The sequence below is a fragment of the Falco biarmicus genome, chromosome 4 (genome assembly GCF_023638135.1).
Source record: "Falco biarmicus isolate bFalBia1 chromosome 4, bFalBia1.pri, whole genome shotgun sequence".
Classification (NCBI taxonomy): Eukaryota; Metazoa; Chordata; class Aves; order Falconiformes; family Falconidae; genus Falco; species Falco biarmicus.
In genome coordinates this window covers 37,014,707-37,031,574 of record NC_079291.1, presented here as the reverse complement: position 1 = coordinate 37,031,574, position 16,868 = coordinate 37,014,707, and the positions used below count along the sequence as shown (strand labels likewise).

At 40.4% G+C, this 16,868-nt stretch overlaps 1 protein-coding gene across 4 annotated transcripts in view; it reads left to right on the top strand.

Annotated features, from left to right (window-relative positions):
* Window positions 1–16,868, top strand: part of ANKIB1 (ankyrin repeat and IBR domain containing 1) — a 92,174-nt gene that overhangs the window by 21,052 nt on the left and 54,254 nt on the right. For all 4 annotated transcript variants that reach the window (XM_056335601.1, XM_056335602.1, XM_056335599.1 and 1 more), the window contains exon 2: window positions 9,500–9,765. In XM_056335601.1, coding sequence (XP_056191576.1) covers window positions 9,578–9,765 — 188 coding nt within the window. In that variant the 5' untranslated portion in view covers window positions 9,500–9,577. The remainder of the gene's footprint in view (window positions 1–9,499; window positions 9,766–16,868) is intronic.

The following is a 16,868-nucleotide window of genomic DNA, read 5'->3' as shown; positions in this document are numbered from 1 at the left end:
GGGGCATCCACAGCTTCTCTGGGAAACATGTTCCAGTATCTTGCTGCCCTCACAGTAAATTTCTTCTGAATATCTCATCTAAATCTACCCTCTTTCGGTTTGAAGCCATTACTCCTTGTCCTGTCACCACATGCCCTTGTAAAAAGTCCCTCTCCAGATTTCTTGTAGGTCCCCTTTAGGTACTAGAAGGCTGCTAGAAGGTCTCCTCAGAGCCTTCTCAAGGCTGAACAACCCCATTTGAGTGTATATAATGAACCCAATTTGAGTATATATAATGAAAATCATCTTCAGCTTGCTTTAAGCTAATGTCTTGAAATAGAATTGCTGTTAGGGATAGAGTTCTTTCAAGGTAGGAATAAACTATTTTTTCTGCCATTTAGAATTTCAGATATTTATTTTTAAGCAAAATTTGCCTTTATTTTTGAGGACCGACGCTTTGTTTTTTCCAGTAAGTCTGAAACAACTTTCAAAACAAAAAAGGACTCCAGTCTTTGTCAGACTTACAGTCATTTTCAATTGATACTATAACCCTTCGAAATCTACAGAGCTGAAAAAAACCCTCTGGGGTTTGCTTTTATATTTTTTTAAAGGCTTGTCTAATGTTTTTGTAATTCCTCTTTTTTTTTTTTTTTTTTTTTTAAGCTTAATAATGTAGCTACAAAAAGCTCATTAAACTTTCTACTTTCTTGGTCTGCTGTAGAAGCCAGATAGTTTTTCGGGTTTCCAAACTGAGTATCAATTGAACCCATTATCTGTAGAACACACTGGCTCCAAGGATCTGTTGTAATTTTTGGAGTATTGCACACTGTGGATGCAAGCAATAAGAAAGCTCATGAGTAAATACGAATGATGAAGAATTCTCATTTCAGGACAAGGTCAATCAGTTGCTGAACTAAAGAATTTCTTCCCTTGGCAGTTCATTGTTTAAGCTTTTTACAACTCTTTCTGTAATAGGAAACTCCTCCTGTTAACAGGAAAGATAATGGATTATATCAATTTCTGAGGTTGCAATCCAGGGAAACAATTTCTCTAGCATGCAGAAGAAGGTAAATAAAATTGAGGAATGCAACTCCTGCAGGTCTTCACAGTCTTTTAAACTCACTCTGGTGAGATTCTGCCAGAAGTTCAATACCATCCTGATCCTTTCTGATTACTTAAATCTTTATCTTGGCAAGCACAGGTATTAGGAGACCTTACTGTTATCAAGGATCCTTCATTTCTCAGTACCCAAAAGCTTGGTTTCTTCTGTGAAATACCATGTATTCTTTCATAAATTGGGGCAGTAGTTTTCATCCAGAAACTGTTGGTCTGCATCTTTATCTTTTGCTGTATCAGCCATTTACCTAGATCAAACATTTATTTGATATAATAGTTTTGGATCATCAGATTTGGCTGAGATTCTATCTTGCCCCAGATACCTTTGAACAACCTTCTTGTCTGCCTTCTCTTGGCTTTTAGCACAACAGTAGGATGATGTCCAAAGAGCTGTCTTTTGTTTAATCTAAACTCATGGAAGTTGCTGTCAAATTTACTGCATTGGAGACAAAGAAGATTTTTAAAAGGCTTTGGCTGAAGGAAGGGTAATTTGATTATACAGGCTGGTTAGTGAAGCGTGGTGTGATGCAGCCTCTGTGCTAAACCAATACAACAAAATCATTCCTGGCCTTCTGCAACAGTATTGCAGTAATTTAAAATGAAAACTTAAGTGCAAACTGGTTAGCCTTAATCAGTACAAATGCCGTTGGATTTGTTGGAGCACAGATGCTCTTCTATTGGTATGACACATTTCTGCATGAACAGAGAGATTTTTGTTTTCAGGCATGATAGGAAATTGAAACAGTGAATGCAATAGTGCAATGTTTCGGCAGACATCAGATATAAGAATCTGGTGACCTGAATGTCATGGTTTAGAATATAAAGAATGGGGTTTGTATCAAAGTTTTGCTGTTCAAGAAAGACTGTAATGGGACTTTTAAAAGAACGATTAACGGTAGGTCTGTGTTCACTAATATTTTTTGGGCATGTAAGCTGAACTGTGTGCCAGGCAGGAGTGAGCAGAAAACTCCCTGGCTGATACTACCAAACTTCTCAACAATATTAGCTGTGAAAAGAACATAGAAAAAGTGAAATTAAAAATTAATTCATTTCTGTCATAGAACACCTGCTTTCTTTACTTATGTCTTAGATTTTTAATATAAATACTAATTTTCAAGCACACTGTAACATGCATTTTTCTTAAACTTGGATGTCAGGAGGGGTAGTAATGTTAATCGTTTGTTTGTGCTTCTCTTTGTTTCTTAAAGAAGCTTCATTGTCCTGACTGGAGCATTGTAGTGACAAGTAGCATAGGCACATACTACTTGAGAAAGGTTCAACAAGAGAAAAATCGTTGTAACAGGCTTATACAGTCTCAGTAACTTCCTAGAAATAAGAAGTGCCAGAATAAGGGATGTTTGTTCAGGACATTACAACTCACCTGCTTGTATAGGCCCTTCATTAATATGTCCTTTAGTGTAAATGAACACGTACTAGTTTTGCCTTATTCAGCTTTCATGACAGTGGTCCATGAATGATGAAGGTTTTTTAGTCTCTGTTTTCTGTTTCCATTTTCCACCCACTGATTACTGCAAACTGTTTTCCCTTGTTTCCTGCTCCTGGCAATCCAGCCAGGCTTGTTACTCCTGCTGTCTTTTTCCACCACCTTATCTGGTTGCCAGCAGGAATAGTGACAACATAGGAGAAATGGCATAACTGCTGTTACTGTCTCCTCTGACTAGCTGGATCACAGAGAAGGATCCACTAACTATCAAGCACCATTCACTGTTTGATGATCCCAGTGTCTGTACAGTTACTTCTGGTAGAAACGTCAAGTAAATAGATGAAACTCTTCTCAGTTAAAGTTATAAATATTTTATGACTTTGGTAAAGCAGAATGCTTCTTTTTAGACTGGTTCTTGAAAATCTTCGTAATACAAAATCTGTATAGTGTGTTCCATTTTGTGCAACTGTGATGCCAAAAGGCTCAGATTTTGCAAAATAAGGGACTCGGGTAGTTTGTATTTCTCTTTACTTCCTTGCCTTACATAGGAAAGCTCAGTAATAGTATTCTCTAAAGAACAGTAGTAATTTGTATTGTCTTAGTGTCTACATCAGTGACTAGGTATGTTGATTCTGTTAATAGAGAGCTGATAGAAGAACTAATAGGAGAACTGCATAGCCATCAGGTCCAGAGAGGTGATTCTTCTCCTTTGCTCTGCTCTCCTCTCCTGTTGTGAGATCCCACCCGGAGCGCTGTGTCCAGCTCTGGGCTCCCCAGTGCAAGAAGGACCTGGACCTGTTAGAGCAGGGCCAGAGGAGGGCCACAAAAATGGTCGGAGGGCTGGAACGCCTCTCCTGTGAAGAAAGGCTGAGAGAGTTGGGGTGGCTCAGCCTGGAGCAGAAAAGGCTCCAGGGAGACCTTGTTGCAGCAGCCTTTCAGTATTTAACAGGGGCTTTATGAGAAGGGCGGAGAGAGAGTTTTTACCAAGGCCTGTAGTGACAGGGCAAGGGGCAATGGTTTTAAACTGCAAGAGGGTGGATTTGGATTGGACATAAGGAAGACCTTTTTTATGATGAGGGCAGTGAGACACTGGAACAGGTTGCCCAGAGAAGTTTTAGGTGCCCCATGATTAGACGTGTTCAAGGTGAGGCTGGACAGGGCTTTGAGGAACCTGATGTACTGAAAGATGTCTTTGCCTGTGGAAGGAGGGTTGGACATGATGATCTTTAAAGGTCCCTTCCAACCCAAGCCATTCTGTGATTCTCTAATTCAAGCTCAGATTGTTTTGGATTTTTAAAGTAAGCTTTATTCTTGCTCTCTGATTTCTTCAGCTTGATATTTGTCTTGAAGCCAAAAATAGTTATCACGCAACAAGGATTTGTTTCATTGTAATTACACTAGAGTCAAGAATAATCTTCGTAAATACAAACTGTGACATGCTATAATTAAATTTTGTTATCCACAGCCTTTATGTAAATGATTAAACAGTTTGTACACAGTGGGAAAAACATCCCAGTATTTCAGCAGAGGTGTTCTGGCAAAAGTTAAAAACATTTCTTAGTTATGTGTTTGTGTAAATTAGATGAGGTCCAATATATCTTTTGCTATTTCCCAGCCAGAGTCAGAATTTTGCCAGTGGGTATGTTAAATATTTTATTGGAAGTGCAGCAGTTGCAGTTCTGCTATTTTTCTGGCATATGTTAGGTGCAAGTGATGATCCTTGTCACTGCAGTTACCTGAATGTCTTGTTCTTAGCAATGATGACTTGAGATTCTGGGAACTTAGCACCAGGACAAGCAGGATGTGTACCTCTTGGGCTAGAAAGAGTTAAGGAGTTCCTAAACTTCTCTCTCAGAAATGTCATAAAATGCTTGTGAAATACCGTGTAGAAAATTTATTTTGCTGTGGGAATCATCTCATTTTAGACACAGAGTGATCCGGATTCTGTGTTTAGACCTTAAATGAATGTATTGCTTTGAAGGAGTGCTGACCAGTTAAATTACCTCTTTGTTAAAAGGAAATTGATTTGTTCATTCATCTGAACAAAATCAAGATCTCTTTCAAAGATCAGTGGGGTCACATTGTCTTTTAGCTTACGGAGAACAAAACCAGCATGTAAGAATGCTTCCAGGAAACAATAAAAATATGTGCGTGCTTGTTTCTAGTCCGGTACGTCTGTGAACATTGTTTGTCATGTCTCTGACAGCTGAATGTGCTTTCCTCACCTCCCACTTGAATAGCATAGAAACGGATATTCTTTAGTGTAAGTAGAGTATATTTTACAAAATCTAATTCCACAGATATTTATAAAATAATTATAATGCACCAAGTAGACATGTATTCTGTCACTCTTCAAAGCATAGCTTGCTTAAGTGAAAACAGAGAACCCTGCAGACATTGCATGTTAGTTGAAATGGTGTGTAGTATTTCTTTCAGTGCTTTCAGTTATTTGTATGATAAACTACAGTAAGTGTGGCTTAGTTTATTCAGAACATGCAGACTATCAGCAGTCTGCATACAGAGCACTGGTCCTCTCTGTAGTGTAGTCAGGTGTCAGTGGTAGGATACTGGCTTTCCCCTGATGATTTGAAATACGGCGTGATATTTGGGAGATTCTACACTGAAAACTCATGGGTTGAGATAAAGACAGTTTATTAGGTAAAGCAAAAGCACACGCAAGCAAAGCAAAACAGGGAATTCATTCCCCACTTCCCATGAGCAGGCAGGTGTTCCACCATCCCCAGGAAAGCTGGGCTCCGTCAAGTGTAACGGTTACTTGGGAAGACAAATGCAACAATGACAAATGGTGTCCCCCACTTTCTTCTTCCCCCAGCTTATATATACTCAGCATGACATTCTATGATATGGAATATCCCTTCGGATAGTTCATGTCAGCTGTCCCAGCTGTGTCCCCTCCCAATTCCTTGTGCCCCTCCAGCCCTCTTGCTGGCAGGACCTGAGAAACTGAAAAGTCCTTGACTTGGTATAAACATCACCCAGCAACAACCAAACCCATCAATGTGCTGTCAACATTGTTCTCACACCAAATCAAAAATACATCACTGCACCAGCTACTAAGAAGAAAATTAACTCTGTCCCAGCCGAAACCAGGACAAAAAGTTTGTTGCATCAGCTCATATTTTGTCCTTTTTCTCCTTCAGTTGAAGTAGAGGCTTTGGTGGCAGACGTAGCTTGTTAACTGACAGATGAACTGAAGACTGCAAATGGACAGATCTTGAATGTTTTACAGCAGGGCACTCGTGAGCCACAGCAGCTTGAGAGCGGCAACAGCTGTCACGTCTTGGTTTCTCCTGGACTTCCAAACATGCTGGAAGCCAACTGTTACAGCCAGAGTACTGAGGCAGCTTCTCCCCTGTCTCTCTGTATTTCTGCTAGCATGGTTAATGACTGATTCAGAAAAAACTACAGCATGTCCCACCAAATTTCCAAAGCATAAAATGCCTGTTTTAATGTTAAAGATGAAAGAAAGACCTTGTGAAAGTGAAAACTATTAGCACAGTTTATTATATCATATATTTTAAGCGTGGAATTGTTTTCTGACTTAGTTTTGATCTGTCACTTCTCTCCTTGCATTCTTCCAGGGATTGGTTTCTTGGTATCACATCAAATATAAGCTGTTTGCCTTCACCTGAAGGGCTTTCATGGACTATCCCCATTCTATCATCTTGCATTTTATTTTGATAGTGTGATGATTATAGTTACATTAGCCATTTGCTAAATTTTCAGTACTTCTCTGCTGATTCTTGGTTTTGCAGGGAGCTTCACTTCTGTCTGTTTGAAGCCACATAGTTGCTGTGTTCCATAACCCTTCAAATTCTTGCTTTTCTTTGACTGAGAATTTTTTCATTTGGAGAGTGGCCATGTTATGCAGACAAGTATTACACTGGTTTTATTTCATTCACCTTTCTATATAATTTCTGTATCGCATGTAACCCTTAATTTTGCACATGGGCTGTAAGCTTTTTTTATGGAAGCAGATGTCAGTTTTGTTTCAGTGACTTATGGAGTACATACTGCATATTCCTAACATTCCCAGATGTTACGATAATGTACATAACAGTTCAAGCAATGTGCCTACATCTTTTATATTATTAGTTTTTGAATACTGTGCTACCTACTAATGCATCCATGCTCCATAAAAAATAAATAATTTGCTTGGTGCGATATAGAATCAATACAACTTAAAATTTTTGCCTTTTCTGTGCTGCAGTAACTTGAGCTTTTAGTTCTGTAGAGCCACCCTACACAGCTGCTCATTTCTCCCATGCACTTCCAGACCCCTGCCCAAATCCATTCAAATCTCATCTTCAGCATCTCAGTAGTACCACCCTGTCCCAGCTTCCTCTCAGGCTGCGCGAGGGCACCTTCTTATCTCCTTATACTCTAAAAAACCCTCTGTCATCCCTACCCAGGTTTGTTTAATGTTTCAGTTCTGGGCAAGAGGCAGCATGTTCTGCAGCTGATGCAAGCTATCCATGTGCTAATTGACAGAAATAAGTGCATAGCAATTGGTGCTGTACTTTCTAATTTCAAATTATGGAAGGTTTTATGCTTTTCATCTTCTTATGGGCACTATTGGTACCTTCATTATTGATTTACATGAAGATTCTAAGAAAATGGTATCTTTCAGGCACTTGGTCATGTCTAATTTAGTTGATACTCTTGGAATCTCTTGGTGGTGGATAGGGGTAGACAGATAATGTAATACCATAAACTAATCTCATTGACAAACTCCACTGAAAAGCATTCTTTCAAGTTATTTTTGAGATCCTAGCTGTTGAAGGTAGTATGAACTGCTGGTTGATTGAAAAGTGTGTAGAGTTTTTCTTGGTTTTGTACAGCCTTTTGTGAAGGCCTGAAAGTATCCAATATTTAGAGTAATGCAGCTCTTTCTGCATCTGAAAACACATTTAATCTACAGCACTGAGAGCTGTGATATGGTGATGTGAACATGCGGTGACTTTCTGGAAGAAATACTATATCTGTGTAGTATCTGTATGTTTATATTTTAAAATAGATGACGGGAAGATGGAAAAAACTGCAAAATCCTTAGTGTGTTTGAAGGATCTGGGCTTTGGTTTGTGTATATAACTAAACATATGAAGGGTGTGCATTTGCTTTTAGATGAGTGCCTACTTCATTATTATTATGAGAAACTTTCAGCTGCTTAATTCAGTTGCTTGTTAGATAACTCTGGTCACAGATGAGAATATGGGCAACATGTTTAGCATGTTGAGTCAGCTGATTCAGCAGTATCATTGTTCTCTTGCACAATGAGATAAAAAGGTAGGATACAACAGCTCCACAATAAAGGTTGCCTCCCCAAGGTTTTCTAGGAAAAGGGGATGAAAATGGAGGCCATGAAAACCACTGCTCTCCTTCTCGAACAGCCCTGACAGCGCTCGTGAGATTAGGACGAAAGTGGTCTTTTTCCTCCCCTTCACAAAATGACATCTCAGAGGAACTGTAGAGAGGAGACAATGCAAGACTCCTGCTGGTAGGATTTCATGCAGAATGAGATCTGAGCAAAGCTATAGTAAGGCTGGGATGCAGGGTGACATGTAAGTTCACAACAGTAGCTGAAGGCAGCTCATGAGAGGACTACTCAGGAAACAAAAATACCTCGATGCAGCTCTTCGCCAGGTTTCCCCAAAGCCTTTTATGGGACAACCTGATTCCCTTGGATCCTGCATCCACATGCTGATTCCCTTGGATTTTCTGCAGCTCTAGACCCCTTGGATTCCTCAGTTTCTTCTGTCTGTAAGGCTGTCTGGGCAGTAACTGTGCTGGAAAGCCAATGTAGAAATAGAAGTGTCGAGATAGTCCCAACAACTTGAACATAAGATACTGGGCTTGAAGCAGCTTCTGCCCCGCCTGCTTATATGTGCCCAACATAACAAATCTCAATTTCCTAACCTGCTGTGCCTGGCATATTTGGATCCCAATGTGTGCTTTGTGGGGTGAAAGGTCTGGCATGGAGCAATCTGGATAGGATGACACATGCACAAAAGGAAACGTCCTAGAAGGTTCATTGTGCTATCAGCTGCAGCCTGGTGCTGAGTCCCCTGTCTGTCCCTCTGACACAAACCAGTGAGTGCTCTTTCTGGCTGTACGACCTGATAAGCTTCTCATGTCCCATCTCATGAGGAGAGATGCTCCCTGCCCTGTCTATGCAACTGGATCGGCTGGTCCCCTCCATCAGATAAAGGTGAGAGGCTGGGGAGCACAGCATCTGGAAAGTACTTTGACATACTTGTAAGATGCAGTTGGTTTGTGCCAGTATAATGCCTGCCATCGTATGGATCCATTTGTTGTTGATCTTTTAAGTGTCATTTTAAAACTGAAGTTAGGTGTTTTAAGAACAGTCTGCTTAGCAGAACTGTTAAGATAGGGCCGTGATAATTCCTGTGTTGATGTGCATTTGTCTTCCTGGCACAGAAAGGTGCTGTTTACGCCCATCTACGCAGCACAGGTGCTTCAAGCACATTTTAATGTGATCTTCTTTAAGTAAAAGTTAAACTGATGTCTGCTTTCTTGCATGCTTTTGAAGAATTTTACCTCTTTGTTTAAGAATTTTGCTTTGGTTCTGCTGTGTTTTGAAGTCACTTCTAATTTTTAATTCAGTTCATGCATAGAAATTCAGTGCTCATCTGTGTCTTGCAATACAGTTGGATATTGGCCTTTTTTTTTCTTTTCTGTATGTTCAAAGAGTATAGGTAGTGCAGATACTTGCATAGGGAGAGGGCACAATTTATCAGGGAAATAATCTGTGAAGAATTGGGAATGTGTGTGTATTTGCCTAGAAGGACTTAAGCAATTCATGAGTTTACAGGCCCTATGTACTTCTTCACATGCCTTCTTACAGTGCTGTAGCTTTGAGTGAATTCATCTCGGAAAGAGCGTTTTACAGAATAACTGAAATATTGTTTGTCTTTTTAGGCTGTGAGGCATGTTACAGAACCATACAAGTGGATGAAGGGGAAAGGAAAAAGTGCCATTGATAGCTAGGACAGCAACATGGGAAATACAACCACCAAATTCCGCAAAGCTCTTATAAATGGAGATGAAAACTTGGCCTGCCAAATCTATGAGAGTAACCCTCAACTAAAAGAAACTCTTGACCCAAATACTTCTTATGGAGAAACGTACCAGCACAATACTCCGCTCCATTATGCTGCTAGGCATGGAATGAACCGTATACTGGGGTAAGTATGATTTGAAGTTTTGCTTGGGTGTGAAGAGCTGACCTAAGAAATGCAAGAGTGTCAGCTAGGTTATAAATACCTAATATGTGTGCACATATATGTGTACATGTATGTGTGTGTTGCAGACAGGGAATGTGTTACATGTTCAAGTAGTAGTAGAAAACACACAAATTAGTCTGTCATCACAGACTGGTATAACAGTTTTATTTTTAGTGTCTTGGTTTACAGTTTTGACTTGCTTCCCGAATACTCCTATACCATGGTTCTTTGAAAATAGTGACTGTTCCAGCATTCTTGATGTATTTTCCTCTCTTAAAATAGCCTGTAAAGCCGTCCATAATGGATACCACACTGATTGTATCTACTTCCAGAAGGCACAATATATGTTTATTCTTGTGTTATTCAGGCAGCTTTTCTTTTTCATTTTGGATAACAGTGAGCATTAGTATCTTGATAGTGACTAAGTTTATTATTGCTGCAGTTGATATGTATGACAATCCCTGACGTTAGCTACTTCCACTCTTCTATATTTTTGTCAGTGCTTCAAGATCAATTAAAGATTAACACCTCATCTATGTCCAGACATCGCAGGTACAAGCTGTTGTGGTCTAATATTTAATGAAGCTAGTACCAAGTAGAAGTTGCTAAACCTCTTCAGTAGGTAGTAAGTTAGAGAGAATTTTGTAAACATCCTCTTCCTTATATTAGGGAGCAGGATGGAAATATATAATGAACTGTGTTGTTGTTAATATTCTTTTCATCTCTGTGTTTCTATCAGCTGATGGGTCTGTGGTATTCTTCATACGGTTCATGTTGTCCCTCATATGCTGTAACTTTATTAGTTATCTGGCGTCCCGCCATAAATTTTTCCTCAGTGTTTTAGATTTACCTAACCGGTTTTTATACTTTGTAACCTATCACTTATCTTGATTTTTTGCTAAGTATTTTTGTCTTCTCTCCCATTTATTCTGTTTTAATATTTTTAATTGATATTTTTATTTCATTGCTGAATCTGTTTGTTTGTTTCTTAACAGCCCCAAAACTTTCCCCCATTCCTGATTCTTGAATTACAGGAAAAAAATAACTAAACCAGATTTAAAATAGCATCCAGTTTTTATTTGAATCTTCTGTGTGGTTTCTTTTTTTCTCTGAGAGTTTCAGGTTATCTCTTTCAAGAAAATATCTCTTAAGAAAATAGAACCTCGCTGAAACAGGGACATGCGAGATTTTTTGCATATGTGGAAGGAAATGGAGTTATAATTACTGATTTCTGAACTGTCCATTAAATTAATTCATATTGCACCATTATGTTGAGATCTCAAATGATTGCTTTGTGTTAAAAAAAAGGTAATTTAGAAAAGACATTTTACTGCTAGCTGCATGGGACATTTAACATCTAAGTCTCACCGGACAACTCACTTAGATTTTGCACACATTGCAAACAAACGATCAACAGAATCATTCTTTTTTCTAGTTTGAGTCCAAGGTTTGCAATACATTTCTTGCCAGTAAGCAGTGAAAGTGCTATTGTTTGCTAGTCTGCTTCTGAAAACCTGTACTGTTAGAATTGTCGCTGTTGGTAGGAGTAATTTGCTGAGGTTTTTTTACTAGTTACTTTTCTGCTGTCTTTCTAAGGGCTTTGTTCAGAATTCTCTAGGACATACTGCACAAAAATTGAGCCTTTTTGTCTGTTAGTAAGAGTGAATAAATAACTATCTTACAGCTTGTCACTTTGCAAAGTTGACAGTAGGAAAGGCACAAGTGAATTCCAGTTAAGCCTCTTCCTTTTGATACAGGAAGTCCTGGATATGGCAGAGATTAAACAGAATATTAAAACGAATGCTTTGATTTACTGATGAAGTGCAGTAGCTGAAAATAAATGAATTTTAATCTGTTTGTATTTTGAGAGAAATTCACAATTATGATATGTCTGTAGTACTATAATGTTTTTATTCATCCCTTCATTAAACCTTGTAAATATTTGGGAATCTGTAGCTATGCTAACTTGTAGTTCAAACTCTAGACGTTACTTACACATATACCATATAATTTTTCTTTATAGGCTTATATGTGTATTATTGTAGGTGGATAAGAACTGGCATGTTTTACAATTCACTGTGTGAAATTTTCTCAAAATAGAGTAGGGCAATGCAGTTGTAAGTACACCTTTTGCGTAACAGAATACATTGAGAGAGATACTCTGAGATCTTTAGAAATAATCTATCTGGCAATGCTGTTACCAAATACTGCGGCAAAGGGACAAATTCCCTGTTACCAGATGTATGGCTGGTGGTGACTGTCCAAAGACACGGTGAAAGCATAGGTACCTAGTTTTCAATGAGAGGGAGTTAGGGACATCCTGGTATCACAGTCTCAGAAGAGTAAAGAAACAAGAAACTGGAGAAGAGGTGAAAGGGTCGTGAAGCGAAACTCCAGACCAGGACAAACTTTGTATAATCCAGCATGAAGCTTACTGGCAGAAAGTTAAGCCAACAAAACTTTCTCAATCATTTTGAACTGCACAGTTGTTTTACATCAGGTGTCTGAGTCAACTGGCTGCGGTGCCTTTCATCCAGCATCTACAGCCCAGAAACTGGATTTGGTATATAATCGAGCTGTAAAAATTTGGAAATTTGCTGTTAATATTTTCTCTCTATACAAGATGCAGCAAGAGTGTGTTAAAATACTAGGATTGTTTCTGTGACAATTTTTCATGAGTATCATAGAAAGCTTTGGTGTTTTAGTAATGTTGAAATAAAAATGGAAAATAGGTAGACATTCCATTAATATATAACTTCTGCTTGGTCTGCAGCCCTAAATAATGTTTAGCTGAGACATCAGTTTGTTTTAGCAGACCATTTAATGTTTAAAAACCAAAAATTGCTGGTCACAGCTAACTAGCACAAAAAATAATTTTCGAAGCATTGCTTGAAGTTGCCTGAAGTTATTACATAGTGCTTAGCAGCTCCCCGTAACTGAGAGCTGCTGTCCGTTTTCACTGTCCAGTTAGTGGGGTTATGTAGTTAGATTTTGGGTGAGGTGGTGTGATGGAGGGCTCATCCCCAGGAGTGCAGGGGAGCCCAGAGGCAGAGCAGCAGGGGTAGCCTGGTAAGCTCATCGGACGGAGAAGCCACCTGCTCCAGGGCTGTCACAGGAAGGCCATCCACCCCGTCAGGAGGAGTCTACAGAAGGGCATTGTACAGGTTTTATGTGACAAGGTTTTGGTAGCAGGGGACCACAGGGGTGTCTCCTGTGAGAAGAGATCAGGAGCTGCCACTTGCTGGACACAGCCAGCTCCAGCCCACCACTGGCCAAAGCTGAGCCTATCAATGATACTGGTGGCATCTCCATGATAACGTGTTTAAGAAAGGCTAAAAAATGTTGCACAGCAGCTGTTGAGAGGGGAGTAAAGAAAACGTGAGAGAGACAGCCCTGCAGACACCAAGTCCAGAGAAGAAGTAGAGGGAGGAGGAACTCCAGGCACTGGAGCAGAGATTCCCCTGCAGCCCCTGGTGAAGCCCACGGGGAGGCTTCCCTGCAGCCTCCTGCAGCTCTTTGGAGGTTAATGGTGAAGCAGATCTCCACCTGCAGCCTGTGGAGAGTCCCTGCTGGAGCAGCCTCCTGGCAGGAGCTGCAGCCTGTGGGGAGGAGACCACACAGGAGCAGGATTTCTGGCAGGACCTGTGACCTCATGGGGGACCCATACTGAAACAGTCTGTTCCTGAAGGACTGCACCTTGTGGAAGGGACCCACGCTGGAGCAGTTCTTGAAGAACTGCAGCCTGTGGGAAAGACCCACATGGGGGCAGGTCTGGAAGGATTGCATCATGTGGGTGGGACCTCATGCTGGAGCAGGGGAACAGAGGCAGGAGCAGCAGAGAATGAAGCATTATGAACAGACCACAACCCCATCCGGCATCCACCGAGCGGTGGTGGGGAAGGAGATAGAAGAGTCAGGAGTGCAGTTGAGCCTGGACAGAAAGGGAAATGGGGGGAAAGTGTTTTCAGTTTTGTTTTGATTTCTCGCTATCCTACTGTGTTATTAATTGGAAATAAATTAATTTCCCCAAGTTGAGTCTGTTTTGCCGTGGCAGTAATTGGTGAGCCATCTCCTTTCCTTATCTCAACCCACAAGCAAATTTTGTTGTATTTTCTCACCCCGTCCAGTTGAGATGGCGGAGAGAGTGAGTGGCTGGGTGGGCACCTGGCAGCCAGTGAAGGTCAACCCACCACAGTGATCAGGGTGGTTTGGAGAGGAACATGCTTGGGACAACAAAGCAGGGGCTAAAAGGGGCTGGTGAAATGGAGGTGTGATCAGACTACAATGTTTTTCTGATCATGCCTGATCACTGCAGTCTGTCCTGTCTTCTCATTAAACTCTATTACTAGTTAGAATCCCATCACCTGGGAAAATGCTGTGTGCATGTTTGTGTACACAGGTCTAAGTACCAGCAACTGAAGTAGAGTCCTCATGACAGACAGGTCCCTGAGCCTGGGATGCCAGCAGCTGGAGAGACCAGAGTGCACGCATATGTCAGTACGAATATCAATGTGTAACAGCTAATGAATATCAAAGCTGGACTAGCTAGCAAGTTGGGTAAGTGGCTTGGGAGCCATGTTTCAAGTCAGCATTAAGTCCACAGGTCACCCAGAAGACCTGTTCAAGGCAACTGGAAATGAGGGGATCAAGGGGCCAGGTACTGGGGATCTGCAGTATGTGTGTGTGCAAGGTAACTGGAAGGTCCAGGTCATCCAGTGCCAGTTATGGGATAAACAGCATCCAAGGCCAGTTACTGAAACAATCAACGTTGTTATATGCATATATTTGCCACTAGTGGACCTTCATCCTGCTTGCCTCGAAGGGGGAACAGAATGAGGCTGCTAGTGGTGTTTGTGGTCGTGAGAGTGCTGTGTGTTTCTGTCCATGTACATCTATGTGGACCACATGTATACATGTATCGTGTATATATGATGACGTGTGTCTATTGGGAATACAGCCCAGCCTCTCTGCTGGCTGGACCTGGGTGCATGGAGCTGCATCAGCCTTGCTTCCATCTTTGCCAACCCCTAACAATCTGGAGCCTTTTACTAAACATAGAAAGATACAAAGAGAAAGTATATGCCTTGAAATGCCTCCAGAAAACATGTGAAGGTTACTTTCAATTTTGGAAGCGAAGAACTAAGCATTTCAAGTTTTCTTTATGGGACTATATTGTAACTACTGCAGGAACAATTTAAGGGTGATTTACTCAGTGATTTTCTTCTCCAGTCTCCAGACATCTGTTGGTGGTGCTTAGATTCGGCATTAATGTTCAGAGAAGTTTGCTTTGGTCTTAACAGCTCTTATTCAGAAATGACATCTCTGTTACAAAACTGTATTGATGTTGCTATTCAGACTGTGTTCACTGCAAGCTAATAAATAGGTGGTCTCTGATGGGTGATACGTAGGGCATCTTGGAAGTAAGAGAAAAAAGTTATGTAGCTCTCAGAAACATCAAAAAATAGTAGCAGCACTTACAGATGGATTTTGAAAGCTTTGTACAAGATATACATTGGTTTTATTCTGCTATAAACATGTATCACAATTCCCTGTGAATGAAAGTCTTGACAGAAGATTCACGTCCAAGAGGATAGTTTTGAGTTTCATTCACTAAATGGGTGTAAAACTATTACAGAGAAAGCGCATACAGGAAATCTGTTTTCTTTAGAAAATGCAGTCTTCACATAGTCAAGCACCTCCGATGTCCTCGGGCTTTTTTTGTCTATGGTACATTTAAGACCATCTTGACTGTCAGTTTGAAAGAATTGCTGTCAGTATGGAAAGTTGCTAGGGTATGGCTGTTGGTGAACCACTCCTAAAATTCAGCAAGGGAATAGGCCTTTCTAGAGGGCAGCTGAGGTGGAATGGCTGGAAATCATGAGGAACCCTACTTGTGATTGAAAGGGGAAAAAAAATATCTTAGATAAAACTGTCATTTTGCAATGTGTGTTGTGGCGTGGCATTCAGTGTTCTAGCTTTGCTGGGAAGCATTTTGGATCAATGACAGATTTTCCTCATCATGTGCTTCGTGCTGCTGTGTCTGAGCACTTTGTGAGTATTCAAGCCAGAAGTGGATTGTTCGTAGCAGTTGCTGTTGGTCCTGGGTGGAAGGGGGAGGAGGAGGAGGAGGTGATAGAAACAGGGCTGTGGGGAGGCAGGACCAGTTTGTGAAGCTGATTTTTTTTCCATTTTTTTTCTAGAACATGGAAAACAAAGGTTTCTAGTTACAGAAGGTTCTGGAAATTGAGGTGAATGCTGAAACTGCAAAAAAACCCACCAAACCCCAAACTTTAACATTCTTGATGCCTGCCAGTCACTAATAATAGTAAAGGAACTCTGGCACTGAAGGCATAGCTAAGCTAGCCAGAGAGAAGCACTGGTAAATATGCCTGGGATCTGGCTATAGAAAGTATTTCTTGTTTCACTGCTATAATTTGGGAAGTATTTTTCAGTGCAGTAGAATGGCAGAAGATCAAAGTAGTGGTGGTTTCCTCTTGGTTGAAATTTCCTGATATGTTAAATAAATTAAGCAGCTCTTGGAATTTCAGGTTGATGTAGGCTACAGTCTTGTCTAGTCTTGTCTTACTGTACTTTATCTAGTTTTCTTGGCTGTTCAAGGGGTTTCAGTAAAGGCTGATCTAAGCAATTTTAATGGAATCAAGGAAAGTGTGTTGAGTTTACCAATATGTTATACAGGATGAATTTGGCAGAATGTTTGCTGATATCAGAGGGAGCATCACATTGGTCACAACACATTCGGGACTGGCTCTTCCCATGTCAGGTTTTGTAGATTTTTATTTCTTTTGCGGTCATTGAAAATTAGTTTTGCACGTATAGCAGGTAGATGTGTGCAGACTGTTTTTCAGAACATAATTTTTCTATAGTTGAGAGGATATTTGAGGATTTTTGTGCTTTAAAAATTATGTCAAGGAGAAGTACTAGAGAAGACCTTGTTAACGTCTTCTGGCTTTAGAGAGGCTGCTGTAGTTGATTATTTCCTGATAAGTTGTGTTGGTTTTTTTTCTGGAGATGCAAATAAAAGAGAGGGTACTTCAGGCAACTTC